The sequence below is a fragment of the Apodemus sylvaticus genome, chromosome 20 (assembly GCF_947179515.1).
Source record: "Apodemus sylvaticus chromosome 20, mApoSyl1.1, whole genome shotgun sequence".
Classification (NCBI taxonomy): Eukaryota; Metazoa; Chordata; class Mammalia; order Rodentia; family Muridae; genus Apodemus; species Apodemus sylvaticus.
In genome coordinates, this window is record NC_067491.1 from 49,394,704 (window position 1) to 49,408,850 (window position 14,147).

At 48.4% G+C, this 14,147-nt stretch overlaps 1 protein-coding gene across 1 annotated transcript; it reads left to right on the top strand.

Annotated features, from left to right (window-relative positions):
- The first annotated feature begins 684 nt into the window (after positions 1 to 684).
- Nopchap1 (NOP protein chaperone 1) lies at positions 685 to 7,399 on the top strand. Its single transcript, XM_052165615.1, has 4 exons — positions 685 to 850; positions 2,857 to 2,943; positions 5,107 to 5,243; positions 6,641 to 7,399. The coding sequence occupies exons 1-4, from the start codon at positions 736 to 738 to the stop codon at positions 6,857 to 6,859; spliced, it is 558 nt and encodes a 185-aa protein (XP_052021575.1). The 5' UTR covers positions 685 to 735; the 3' UTR covers positions 6,860 to 7,399.
- Positions 7,400 to 14,147: the final 6,748 nt, after the last annotated feature.

Genomic DNA, 14,147 nt, shown 5'->3' on the forward strand with positions numbered 1-14,147 from the left:
AGCTGGGTGTGGTGGCTCCCACCTATAATTATTGCCATCTGGAAGATTAAAGCAGGATTGCCACAAACTGAAGACCACAGAAACCTCCCTGAAACAACAAAAATATAAGAACGACAAAGGCCTCACATCATTTTCTTCATGCTTGTGTTTGCTTAGCTTAACCAAGAGAGGCTGATTCTTTTCTTTTTTTTTTTTTTAAGATTTATGTATTTTATTATATGTAAGTACACTGTAGTTGTCTTCAGACACACCAGAAGAGGGCATCAGATCTCATTACAGATGGTTGTGAGCCACCATGTGGTTCCTGGGAATTGAACTCAGGACCTCTGGAAGAGCAGTCGGTGCTCTTAACTGCTGAGTCATCTCTCCAGCCCCGGCTGATTCTTTTCTAACAATAACAAGGGAGGAAACCTTTTTGCTAGACCCCTTCTGGGGTGGAGTAGGCGCTCGACACGTGCCCACGCAGCCCTCCGCCCACGCTGTGTGGTGCCCCCGCCCCCGCCTTGATCCCGCCCCCGCCTTGATCCCGCCCCTGCCTGGATCCCGCCCCCCCTCGATCCCGCCCCCGCTTCCGGTCCCCGTGGTCCCGAGGCTTCAGCTCTAGGCTTGAGGTCCTGCCACACACCCAGCAAGTCTCCGCCCACCTCCTAGTTTCCGTCAATTGCCGCCTTGACCCCGCCCCTTCCCCATGCCTTCCCACATCCGGGTTTTTCTCACTCGTGCTGGCTTGCAAGCATGGAGCTCCACGGCGAGCGCGCGGCTGCTCCCGGTGTTTCTTCGTCTTCTGTAGACTGCTCGCGGGTCACGGTGTCCAGGGAGCTGCTGACGGCGGGGAGCGAGGGTTCGGGAGGTGAGCGGCGGCGGCGAGCCGGATGGGCTTGGCGGGACCCTGGGACGTTAACGGGGAGGTCGGGGGCGCTACTGGGACCGGGGACGCTGCGGGGATTCGGGTCGCTGCAGGGCTGGGGACGCCGAGGAGCTCGAGACGCTGCGGGGGCGGAGCGGGAGCACCGAGCGGCCCGAGAAGCTGCGGACGGTCGGGACGCTTTGGGGGTCGGGGTTATGTGGGACTGCGCACGCCGAGGAGCCCGAGCCCCGGAGGTGGCTAGGGATGCCGCGGTGCCCGGAACGATGCGGGGTATGGAACACGGAGAGAGCCCGAGACGCTGCGGAGTTTGGGGGTGCCGCGGAGCCCGGGAGGCTAAGGGGGTGGGGATGCCGCGGAGCCCGAGACGCTGCCGGGGTCTGTCGTGGGTAGGACTCGGCCAGCCCGGGCCTGGACGGTTCTTAATGAACGCAACAAGGACCACCTGGCCTGGACTGGCTTGGAAGGTAAAGAACAGATAAATACCATTTTTAATATTTTTTTTGGTTTTGGCACAAATTGTGGCCTTGGTGGAAGGAGACCTATGTGCGGGAAACCCATTTAGCGTTTCAGCTCGCGTCACACGCCTTTAATCCCAGCACTTGGGAGGCAGAGTCACTGCGATCTCCTGCGTTCCAGGCCAGTCTGGTCTACTTAGGGCGTTCCAGAACAACCCCAGATGTAATGTATATAGTGAGACCCTGTTTATCAAGAGAGGAAACCATGGGTTTGAATCCCTTACCCTACAGTGGGGCTTTATGGAAGTTACTTTGTCTAGGCCTCTGTTTTCACATTTTGATTCTAACAAGTGGGACCTACCCTTAGAAGTTTTGTGAATAGAATGCGTAAAAGGTCAGGTGCCTGCGGTGAGTGTCGTGGGAACTTTTGAGAACCAGGTGTATCTGAGTTACAGTACTGATTGCCAAAGCCTGTGTAGTGGGCATTGTCAGAAATAAACAAATTCAAGTCTCAGCACATCCCAGATGCCTGCTTGAGTTTTGAGTGTCCTGGACACTGGCTGGACTGTTGGTTTGTTTGGAAAGGTGCAGCTCGGGATAATTTTTTGTTTTTTAATTGAGTACTTTCTAGGTAGGAGAGCTAGACAAGTATATCCTACCAAAACAAACCAAAATAAAAAGGTTAATCTGACTCGCCCAATTCTACATAACCGGTTCTGGTTCTCTGTATTATGTACCACAAGTGTGTGGAGTGGAGGTGTCCTCTCTTTCTCTCACGTGGGTAGGATAGAACTGAAGTCTTCCGATTTGGGAGGCTAGCCCCGTGTCTGTAAAGCCCTCTCTTGGGGCTCTATTTTTGACCTACCTTTTTTTTTTTTTTTTGTGGATGATTCAAGACAGTAGTTTCTGTGTGGCCCTGGTTGTCCTGGGACCTGCTCTAAAGACCAGGCTGGCCTTGAACTCAGATCGGTCCGCCTCTGCCTGTGAATGCTAGCATTAAATCATTTCTGACTTTATTAACTTGAAGAATCATTGCTGGTCGACATTTTGCTAACTATTGCTTAAAGTTGGGCTTTGTGCATCCCTGGTGCCTTAAGAGGTCAGAAGGTGTCTGGAACTAGAGTTAGAGTTTCGTGTGAGCCCCCATGTGGGTGCTAGGAATCAGACTGGCCCAATGCAAGAGTGGCTACTGCTTGACATAGCCCTGGCTGGCCTGGAGCTAGCTCCAGAGATCCATTCGCCTGGCTTTTGAGTGTGCCCCACCATGCCCAATCTCCCATCCCTTTTGTTAACCCAGAAGATGGAATCCCACCTGTATTTATTACAGGTAAGTAAGTACTGGAGGTGGCCGCAGAGAGGGGCACTGGATGTAAAGTCAGGAGTGTTTTGCTCCTTCTGTCAGTTAGGAATGGTCGAGACTGCAGGCCATGCTGACGGCCCCCTCACTGTTCCCCAGGGCCGAGGATTAGCTCTTTTCTGAGTTGCACTTGCGGCTCAGGGCTGTTTCATGCTGTGACTTGTCTGTGGTTTCAGGTATCTTGGACCAGTTGCTCATCAGCTCTAAGCCTCATCCTAGAAAGACCTCTACACTTCAAACAGTTCGGATGCAGAGGAGCCCCTGTAAGTACTTAGTTTGTACTCTAGGGGGCACTCCCCCACTTAGGCTAGTGACCCATCATTTGATGGAAGTCTGTCTTCATGGCTCCTATCAAACCGTAGAGTCAGATCCATCCTGTAGAGCATTGAGGAACAGAATTTCTCAAGTTAGTCCCCTGCTTGCAGTTTTGTTTGTTTTTTTTTTTTTTTTTTTTTTGTTATTTTCAGAATAAAAGGTATTTTTGAAACCCCCAGCTAGTTATGGTGTAGCCAGCTTTCTTTTCTTTGAGACAGGGTCTCATGCCGCCCAGGTTGGCCTCACGCTTGACTGTGTAGCTGAGAATGACCCTGAACTCCAGATTCTCCTGCCTCACCCAATTCTAGGATTTCGGGTCCATGCTGCCCTGGCAGCTTTGTTTTGTTCCCTCCCTCCCACAGAGTCTCGCTCTTTATCCCTGGCTGGCCTGGAGTAATAAGACCATGTCAGCCTCAAATTCATAGATTGACCTACTTCTGCCGCCACCTCCTGAGTAGTGGAGTTAAAGGTGTGTGCTACCACACCGGGCAGGTATTTGGAGATTGCTCAGGATAAGGGTGCTTGTTGAGCCAGCATATGAGGATCAGAGTTCAAATCCTAGAAACCCACTTACGGTGTTTGGTTTCACGAACCCATAACCCTTATACTGTGGGAGGCAGAGATAGTCAAAGGACGCTCAAACTGACCTGAAAGGCCCCAAGCCAGACCTCATGGCCTGCACTGCTCTCAACATTCTCCTCAGTGCTCCTACAGAACTGCTCACTGACCTGAACACAGAGATTCTGATAGCAGAGTTCTTCTACAATGCTAAAAACACGCAGTCAGGTCTCTGCCCCAGCAGTACCCCACTATTGTACCAATTTCTGTCCTAGTTAGGGTTTGTTTGGCTGTGATGGAACCATAAGACCAAGGCAACTTGGGGAGGAAAGGGTTTTTTTGGCTTACACTTCCAAATCACTGTCTATTACTGAAAGAAGCCAGAACAGGAACTCACACAGGGCAGGAACCTGGAGGCAGGAGCTGATGCAGAGGCTGTGGAGGGGTGCTGCTTACTGTCTTCCAGTGGCTCGCTCAGCCTGCTTGCTTATAGAACCCGGGATTACCAGCCCAGGGATGGCTCCACCCACAATGGGCTGGGCCCTCCCCCCAACAATCAGTAATTAGTTAGTTAAATGTCCTGCAGTTGGGTCTTGCAGAGACATTTCCTCAGTTGAGGGCCTCAGACTCACTGGTGTAAGATGAATGCATTAGTTAGAACTTGGAATTGCAGAAGAGCGGAAGCTCAGATTGCTTTAAGAGAAGCTGGAGTTAGGAACTAAAAGTTTATGTGGATCCCGACACCCATTACCCTGTGCTGCCGGTCTCAGCTCTGCGCTCTTGGTGTTAGACCTGAAGATGCTGTTGTGCAGCTGGGGCTGGTTAAGTTCACCCAGTTACTTGGTGGTATTCCTCCGCGCTTGCTCAGGTTGACCACTCGCTGGCCTGGCTAGAACGCCCCGTCAGATTTCACCCCAGGGCAGATTCCAGTAGGCAAGACTGCAGAAACATAGGCCTGTCAGGATGAGGAACATACTGACCTTTGCTTCAAAAGGAGGATAGGCGTGCTCCTATGCAGGACGTGGAAGCTGGCCCGGGTTATGAACATAGAGAATTAAATGTCTTTTTGTTTTTTGTTTTTTGATTTTTTTAAAGCGGTGTTGACATTTTTAGATGAAAGGTGGTCAGTTGGGCATGTACTGACATTCCAGGTGCCTGATGTTGTTAAAAATGCAAATGGGGGTCTCATTAATATCCTTGACAGCCTCACTGTAAAGACCAAGTGCACTTAACCAGCCTCTCATTCTGTCTGGTTTGGTCCCCCAGTCATCTTGTTGAATGCCAGCCTTCTAGAAGGTTATACTTTGGGGGTGGCAGAGTGATAGACCGTTTGAGTAATAATTGATGAATCACATGGTCTCGTTGCTCTGGGAGTTCCAGAGCCGGGGAATGGGATGGGTGGAGCCCTGGGCCTGGCACCCACCCCCACCCTCCAGCCCATGGCAGTGCAGAGGTAGAGGGACCGTGAGTTGCTGGATTGTTAACTCTGCTCTGAAGTGCTGTGCTGGGAAGGCCAGATTTACTGATGCTCTCTCGCTGTGTTCACCCTCCAGTGTTAGACCAGGTTCAGGCGTTCCTCCCACGAATGGCCCAGGCCAATGAGAAGCTGCGGAAGGAGATGGCGGCTGCTCCAGCTGGCCGCTTCAACATTGAAAACATTGATGTGACGTCTGGAAACATTGTACAGATGGTAACTCAGCCTTGTTTCTGTTTTATAAGACGGAATTCATATTCTTGTCATCAAAAGGGAAAACAATGATATTTTAAAATGTTCTAAAGTAAAACGTTACCTTAAAATTAGCGAACATTTTCACACAGGCAAGGTGATTTCCACAGGCTATACTGTATCTGTGTGCCTCTTTGACTTGCTGTTCAGTGCTGAGTGTAGCTGTTGACTTAACAAGCAGGGCTTTGTAAAGTTATGGCTACTAAAACTTGAGTTATATACGATTTCTTTTCTTTTCTTTTCTTTCTTTCTTTCTTTTTTTTTTTTTTTTAAGGGAAGGGCTGTCCATGTTGGCTCACAGTTCAGGGGAGCAGTTTTTCATGGTGGGAAGTTCTGCCCGGGGCTGTGGTGTCAAATGCCTGTGGCGTGCTACAATTTCATCTTCCCCTTCAACTACTGTCTGAAAGTATAGCCACCATTCCTACCTGAGGAGCTGAACAGCAGTGGGCGTTGGGCAGGATTTTTCCCGCCGGTTATACCTCGCTGGTGTTTGCTCCGGAACGTAAATTTCTTTAAGGCAAGAGTTGTATTGGTTATTTTGGAGGAACCTCAGGTTGGCCTTCAAGTTGTCAATCCTGCCTGTCCTCCCACTGCTGCTGTTAACTTTAGGCTGGGATTGTGGCCCTGTCACTGTGGCCAGCTGTCTGCATGTCTTGTCAAGTCTGAAGTGCCCAGTGTGGTGCCTGACTGTATGTAGTCCAGCAGTTCTCAACGTGGAAATAGAGATATTTACGTTACGGTTGATCTCAGTGGCAAAATTACAGTTAGGAATAGCAGTGAGAATAATTTTATGGTGGGGGAGGGGTCATCACAACATGAGGAACTGTATTAAAGGGCTGTATAGTTATGAAGATCGAGAATCCCTGCCTTAGTCCAGTTTTACTAAGTGCCGTTGGATGTACATTAGGTAGGGAGAACTTTTTAAAAGACAGTAAGTGAAACAAATCCTTCCGTCACTTAGTGACTTTGCTCTTCAGATGGATTCTCTAAAGCATGGAAGTGCCTCTTGCAGTAAGCACAGGCTTAACCTTTGCTCTGGAGTGTGTAATGAAGATTAGTAGCTTCCTCTGTTGCTTTATTAGGAATTATTTGTGTATGTGTGCATATTGGAGTATGTGTCTGCCGCCTATGTGGGTGTCCATAGAACCAGCAGAGAATGTTAGATTTTCTGAGGGTGGAGTTAGGGGTGTTGCGAGCCACTTGCTAGTGGGTCCTGGGAACTGACTGGGGTCCTGTGGAAAAGAAAGCAGTGAGTCCCTTTCCCTGGTAGTTGAGCTCCCTGTAGCCAGCCATGTTGCTTTATTAGAGTAGGTTACAGAACTGCTCTGAAGGATATTTCTCATCCTGACACTTTTTTATAGGATGTGGCCTTATTTGAAATGAATCAGTCAGATTCAAAAGAGGAGGATAGTCCAGAAGAGAGCTCACCGGACAGTTCTGGGGACAGCTCGGAGTCAGAAGATGATGACTGCATTCCCTCTGAAGTCACCATTGAGAACTTTAAGCTTCCGAACGCAGAAGGTGGCAAAGGCAAGATTGAAGTTTTGGACAGTCCGGCAAGTAAAAAAAAGAAGCACTGAAATTAAGCACATGGAAGGAGCTGGTGCTCCCCACCCGGGGGTGTGGGGAGTGTGGGAGTGTGGGGAGGGGGTCCTGGTTTGACTGGCTTTAATCCTTACATGTCAAAAAGAAAAACTTACGAAGCCAGGTGAATTTTACATAGAAAGTGCTCAGAGCTTGGCTGTAGGGAGGGCAGCGCCCTTGGTCAGAGAAGGGAAATGAGAAAGAAATGACAAGATTGGTTCATGCAGACATGAGCTCTTGCGTGTGGGCTGTAACCCTTAACTCATCTACGCCGAAATGGGGCTATTGGTTCCAAGATCCCCATGCCAGCTTTGGATTTTGGTGTGTTCCATATCAAGGCAAGTCGCAGTTTGTTATGCAGGAACTGGGTACTAGAGACAAGCCCAGGATGACAGCCCCCTGCCATTTTAGGTGTGACGGTGCCTATATCTAGTTCAGGAAAACCCAAGCTGCCTTTTAAAGGTTTGACATCTGTTAGAGCATATTGATCTTTGCTCCTTCTGTAAAGAGAGTTTACAAACACTGTGCTAAATCCCTGTCTTGTAAGTGTGAAGTCATGTAAAAGTTGTTTTAAATTGTAATGCTACCGACAGCCTGAAGAATGACTCCAGTTGTCCAGCTGGTGAGCTTGGAGTGTGGATAACTTGGGTACCCATTTCACCGACTAACCAGTCTTAGATGATGTTATCAGGGCTACTCGAGTAGAGGACCCGCGCCCCTGTGACTCGGATGCGATGGTAACACCTCTGTCGCTTATCCTGGTGGTTGCCATACCATCTGACACTTCATCCATCCTGGCCTCCTGAGCCAGGGTCTCTGCTTGGTCCTGGGTGCTACTCCTCCACACTCAGGCTGGGTTAGGACATCAAGCCTGGACTACTAGTTTTCCCAGACTCCAGCACTTACCACCCTTCTGTACCTTCCCCCATAATCCCCGAGCCCCTAGAAAGAAAAGTATCCTCGTTATTGTCCTCCCTGAGAACTGAGCAGAGCGAAATGTTCAGGGCATGCATAAACTGCCTGACTGAGGAGAGCCCGCCATGTGTACAGGTCAGACCATTGCAGGTTACAGTCCTTGCTGCCCAGTGCAGGAAGAGGGCTTCCCTCAGTCACAGTTGGTAACAGTATGGCTGATGCCTGTATTCAGAAGATAATTGTCTTTTGTTTCTATGACCATGGCAAATAGTAAAAAGTGTTGCAGGGCAGTAGTGGTGCACACCTGTAATCCCAGCACTTGGGAGGCAGAGGCAGGCGGATTTCTGAGTTGGAGGCCAGCCTGGTCTACAGAGTGAGTTCCGGACAGCCAGGACTATACAGAGAAACCCTGTCTGTAAAAACAAACAAAAAAGAGTTTAAATGCAGGCTTCCTTTTAATTTGAGAGGGCGAGTCTGTGACTCTCAGGTGGGGAGTGTGGGGATGGGCAGAGTATAAGCCTGGCTGTGAACCCTCAGAAACCTGTCTGTCTCTCCTCCTCCCCCCCCCCCCCCACACACACACACACCTTTTCCAACAAGGCCCGACTTCTCAATTCTTCCTAAATAGTCCAGCAACTAGGAACCAAACATTCAAATCTATAAGCGCCATTCTCATTTAAACCATCACAATGATTGATTGGGTACATAAGTGTTTGGACATAGGATTTTCTTTAGCCTGAGGTTGGAGGGGCAGACAGTTGGAAAGATGGTTAACTGTGCCTGTGCAGATCGAACCCCCACTGAGCCTGCTGTTTCTGTGGGACACACAGGTAGTGGAGTATTTGGGGTCCTTAGCCAGGGAAGGCAGTAAGAGTTGGCTACCCTTGTGTCCTGAACAGCCCCTCTGACTTGAATGCTGACTGCTGGGGACTGGGGGAGTGCTTTCTGGTGTAAGCCCAGGTTGGTGTTTTAGTCTCCTGAAGTGAGCATTTGGTGTCCTTAGCAGTAGGGGTGACCATTTAGCTCTGGTACGCATCCAGGTATAGTGACAGTAGTCCCTTCTGGGATCTGTCTCCCTGGCCAACAACTCACAGGAAGCTAGACCACCCCAGCATAGGAGTTTTTAATTAACAATCCTACAGTTGCTGAAAGCATTCTATTAATGCACGTGTAGTGAAACTTCAGCTGCCATTTAAATATAGGTGACATTTCTGTGGTCTGGATTTTTTCTTTCCTTTTTTTCTTTTTTTGGCGGCACCTTGTAGTCTTGGCATAAAGTTCGGTTCATACATTCCTTTTCGGATCTACTGATCTTACTGTTGATGGTGAAGCCATCACATCGGACCAAGCCAGTTCAGTCAACAGGATCTCAAGCGAGGGGTGAGGATGAAAAGACAAAATTCCAACAGGACTCCAGCCTGTGCTGAGGCTCGACGGCTTTACTTCTCTGCAGCCTGCTTTCATGTCATCCTAGGTCCATCCAGAACACACAGTCAGTGCTCAGGTCAATGGCAAAGTAATCAAGCGAAGTAGTAAGCAAGAAGTTCACATTCAGCAGCGTGGTAAAGGCCCAGGGTCACTTTCTAAGAGACTTATCTGAGCCTACTTCATTGTCTGAGCCCAGGGAGACAAATGCCAAACTCCTAGATGCGGTACCGAAAGCACTCAAGACACATCCTGCTAGATCCCACCTGCTTTACCGTTTCCCTCTGTGGCTAACAGTTGCTCCAGTATTGTGTATATTGGGCTTACTTCATAGGAAACCCATTGACACTATGAAGTGGTTTTATGTCTTGTCCCTAGCTGAACGCCCTAGGACACTAGACACACAGTCACTTAAGCTGTCCCCCCCCCCCCCCCATCTAAGTTCAAAGTCTTTTTGAGGGAGAGGGTCATATTGAAGGGAGTTGTGGGAAATGAAGGGGGTGTTGGGGTGTAGATGATCAAGATGGATTGTTTATATGCATGAAATTGTCAAAAATTAATAAATTCTATTTTAAAAGGTGTTTAAAGCATTTGGTGCCACATTCTTGTAGTCCTAGCACTGGGGAGGCTGAGACAGGAGGATGGAGGATTTGAGGCCAGACTGGATTGCAGAGCAAGACCTTGTGTGAAAACAGAAACAGCCTCTTGGCACCAGCCCCTATGTCCTGGTCTCACCCCTCCCCAGCAGGTTATACAAGAATGGGCAGCTGGGGCTGGATGGGGTCTGCGACTGCGCAGTACCTGGAGGTTTCTTCCTACAAGGCTGCACAAGGTTCCCTGTGACCTCGTCAGGTACTGTCTGCCCACGAAACCACTTGGCTGCTCCTTTCACCTCGTTAAAAAAAAAACAGTGAGCGCCCTTGCCCTGTTTGAGGAAGCATGTCCTCTGTGCCCGTCTCCTTGTATACCCTGGCTCTTATGCTCCATGTCTGTGTCCTTTGTCCCTGTCTGTCCGTCCTCATTTCATTACTCTTTCTCTTAATCTCCTCTTTAGATTTTCAGACTTTACACCTGCTGGCGTACATGTTGCACTTTATAGCGAGGCTATCTATCTAGCTATATAGATATATAGATATATCAGGGAGAACATGCAGCTTCTGTCATTTTGAATTTGAGTCCCTTACTATCTAGAGCTGCCCTTTTTTTCATCCAGATTTCATTTTTCTTCACAAATGATACCTGTGGTGTGTTTACATATCACAGTTTGTTACCAGTTTTTTTGTTGGCAGACATCTAGACTGGCTATATGTCTGCTACCATGAACATTGTAGCAGTAAACATGGATATCTTTCTGGTAGTGTATGGAGCCCTTTGGGTATTGGCTCAGGAGTAGTATAACTGTGTCAAAAATTTTTAGTTTTCTGATGCACCTCCATGATGATTTCCATAATGGCTGAACTCATTTGCATTCTTCACTAGCAGTGAAAAATATTTCTTTGTCCATATCCTGACCAGCACTGGACAGGTGTCTTGATAGCCATTGTGAAGGAGGTGAGATGTTATCTAAAGGTGTGATATTTGTGACGGCTAAGGAGATTGCACATTTTTTAAAAAGCTTTATGGGCCATTTGTGTTTCTGCTTTAAAATGTGTACATTAGCCTATTGATTATTGGCAGCTTTGCTTTTTGCTTCCCTGCCCCCCAGTTGTTTGCATGTTCTCACGCTCCCTGTCTGATATGGTTGGTAGCGACTTGCTCTGCATCTGTGGGCTCCTGATGGCTGCTGTAAAGAGGCTTCACTTGCTTGTATTTCCAGCTCTTACTTCAGGGCTAGTGTCTGTGATCTTGAAGTTAGCTTTGAAATAGTTCTTTCACAGTGTTTTCCTGTAGCAAGTGTAGGTTTTAAAGTAAGGTCTTTAATCTATTTTGAGTTGATATTTGTAGACACGAGCTTTTCACTATGTGGCCGAGGCCATTCAAGATTCACTGTCCTCTGGGCTGGCCTTGATCTCACAGCTACACATCTGTCTTTGCTTTCTAAATGCTGGGAATGAAAGCTTGCATTGTCATGCCTGTCCCTGGGGTGACTTGTAAGGATGAAAGGTAGGCCTCTTCCCCTGTCATAGTGTCAGAGCCATACTTCATACTGTTGGGAGGTAAATGTAATTACGTAAATGACTGGAGCAAAGCGGTGCAGAATTTTCTGGCTAGTGACTTACTTTAAGATGGATTCTTTTACATCTTAATTTGCTTGGTTTTTCTTAGTCCCAGCTACTAAGAAGGGGGAGAGTTGAGGAGCAAAGCAAATTGCCAAGTGAGATTTTCTGCTTCTGAATAGAGGTGTTCTGGAGGGCTCCAGGAGACTTTTCTCTGTAAAACTTTGTCTCACAGAGTTTACTGGAGCCACTGCGGCATAAGTATATTTGGGAGAAAGGAAAATTTTTCTTAAAATAGACAATTGAAATCCAGAGGAATCCCACCTTTTGGAATAGGTAAGTGGGAACTTTGGGCAGATGTACTTGTCTGGATATGTAGGACCCCCGAATGAGGGACCCCACTCGAGTCTCAGATCGGCGCACACCCAAAGAAGCACGAGAGACCAACTTGCTGCAAACACACCAGGTAGTTTTAATGGCGGAGCTCCGGGTCGGCACGTGTCTTGTGCAAAAGACAGAAGAGCTGACCCCGAGACTCAGAAACTGGGGGTTTTTATAGGAAAGGCGAGGGGGTTTCGCGCGCTTTTACAAGATTGGGTAGCTCGTACAATTACATCAGCGGGTAGTACATGCGGGTCAGTGCGTAGGTGATGGGGAAGAGTGGTAAGCTTATCTATTACAAGGGGGGGATTGGGGGGGAGAAAGAGCCCAGATGGTCCCTGACTCTGAGGAGGTAGCTCTCTTATCTTTAAGACCCTAGTTCCTGGAATGTCTTTAACAGCCTTGAGGGTGGGCCCTGCATTCCAGGGCCTGTTCGGGCTTGCCCTGGCTTGCCTCTGTTTCTGGGCCATGAGTAAAGCTCCTTTATTTCAGTAAAAACCCCCTCTTCTCTTTGTCTATAATTTTAATCTTAAAATTTTTAAGGGAGGGGCTGGGGATGGGTGAAGAGGCCATTGGGGGTGGGGGTGGTGATGAATCTCTTTTGAGATAGTTGTAAGCAAATTCTATTTTACTGGGCAGTGGATGGTACTGCCGTTGTAAGACTAAAAGTTGTACAGCATTTATCCTATCTTTAATAAAGGCTATGCCTTTATTTATCAGACACAGGCCGAAGACCAAGACCAGGAATATAATGAGAATAGGTCCCGCGAGGGCGGAGAGCAGGGTGGTCATCCACGGGGATTTGGAATACCAGGACTTGAACCATCCCTGTTGTTCTACCCGCTCTCGTTTTCTTTTTTCTAGCCTTTCTCGGAGCTTTTGCATAGAGTCTCTAACTACCCCGGTGTGGTCTGCGTAAAAGCAACATTCTTCCTTTAGGGCCGCACATAGTCCTCCCTCTTTCAGAAATAGCAAGTCTAACCCTCTCCTGTTTTGTAGGACCACTTCCGATAGGGAAGTCAGAGATTTCTCTAAAGCGTTGATGGACTTTTCTAGCATTTCTAAATCTTCATTTATAGCTTCGTTTAGAGACTGAAAAGACTGAGCTCCTTGTCTACTTTCTATTAAGGCCGTCCGTCACACCTGTTCCCACTCCTGGCGCAATACGGGCCCCGATCATCATTGCCAGGGTTATTGAAATTGGCGCTCTCTTACTCCTTGTGTGATCCCTGTCTTCTAAATAAGAAACAGGATGGTAGTACACTCGGGGCAAAAGTTGAACCATGACACAAAAGTCTCGAGTGGGATCAAAAACACTGGTAGCTACACAGGGGTTAATCCGGTGTTGCAGGCCCACCACCCAACTGGGTGGGCACAGATAATGACTGGAGTTTGTTCTACTTACGGGATGTACTTGACTATACAAATGGCGGTGGGAGGGTGGCGGTGTTCCTATACATAGGCCAGCATTTCCTCCCGCTGTTGTTACGTCAGTAAGGGTTAATGTTTTCCCAGTACCCCAAGAGCAGGAGGCATGAGTGCTTGTCCTGTTAAAATCTCCATTATAAGCGATCCCCTCATAAGGGGGGCCTGAGGACAGACACAGCCAGCAGTTGGTAGTGGCTCCAGGATCAGTGCTATTTAAGGCATAATACACCCCTCTGACTAGATTGAAAAGCCTCTGCCCGGTGGATGGAGATGTGGGAGCGGTCAGGGTGGTCACTCTAAGAATGGAGGGGGAGGTTACAGGGGCTGGTGGCCGAGGCCTGGTGGGTGGGCCTTGTTCGGGGAGGACTCTGTTAGGCCCAACGGGTACTATAGGAGGCTTTTCTATGGTTAACTTGATCTTAGCACCATAACAGATCTGGAGCACCAGGATCTGCTCCAGAAGCATGTATCCTTAAGCCCCAACTGTTTCCCCTAAACCAGCTCTGGCGTTCTTGTTTCCCTTTGTTGGTGAACTTGATGAGGATTGGGTTACAATAATTACCTTTACAGGCTCCACTTGGACTATTACTTTGAGCGCATCCGCTTTCATGGTATTTGGAACTGTCCCTCTCCCCTTGGTTAGACCTGTCATAACTACTGTTTCTCTTTACTGTAATTAAGTCCCAGGAAGAAGACGGGTTGCAGTAAATGTCTCCCGGCGTCTCGCACCCCCAGGCAGCACAGTAAAAGTCTGATGCCCCTCCACATTTATGACGGAGGCTCCGGACCTGTCCCTGGGCTGGACACACATAGGATGCAGACCTGAGATTTGCACGATAAAATTGTCCCAACACCCATATGTACTTCCAATCCCACTCGGAACACACTGGTTTTCAGGTGGGGGTTTAAGCAAATCGGTATGGTCTGGAATATCCCATGAAAGTGATCCCGCAGCTAACTTACAAATATCAGGCGTGAG

What these genes read in the sequence shown, in the direction of transcription:
- Nopchap1 (XM_052165615.1), top strand. Translation starts at nt 736, where the DNA reads ATGGAGCTCCACGGCGAGCGCGCGGCTGCTCCCGGTGTTTCTTCGTCT. An exon ending in GGGGAGCGAGGGTTCGGGAG is followed by an intron (nt 851 to 2,856) that starts GTGAGCGGCGGC and finishes CTGTGGTTTCAG; the next exon opens with GTATCTTGGACCAGTTGCTC. An exon ending in CTGGAAACATTGTACAGATG is followed by an intron (nt 5,244 to 6,640) that starts GTAACTCAGCCT and finishes ACTTTTTTATAG; the next exon opens with GATGTGGCCTTATTTGAAAT.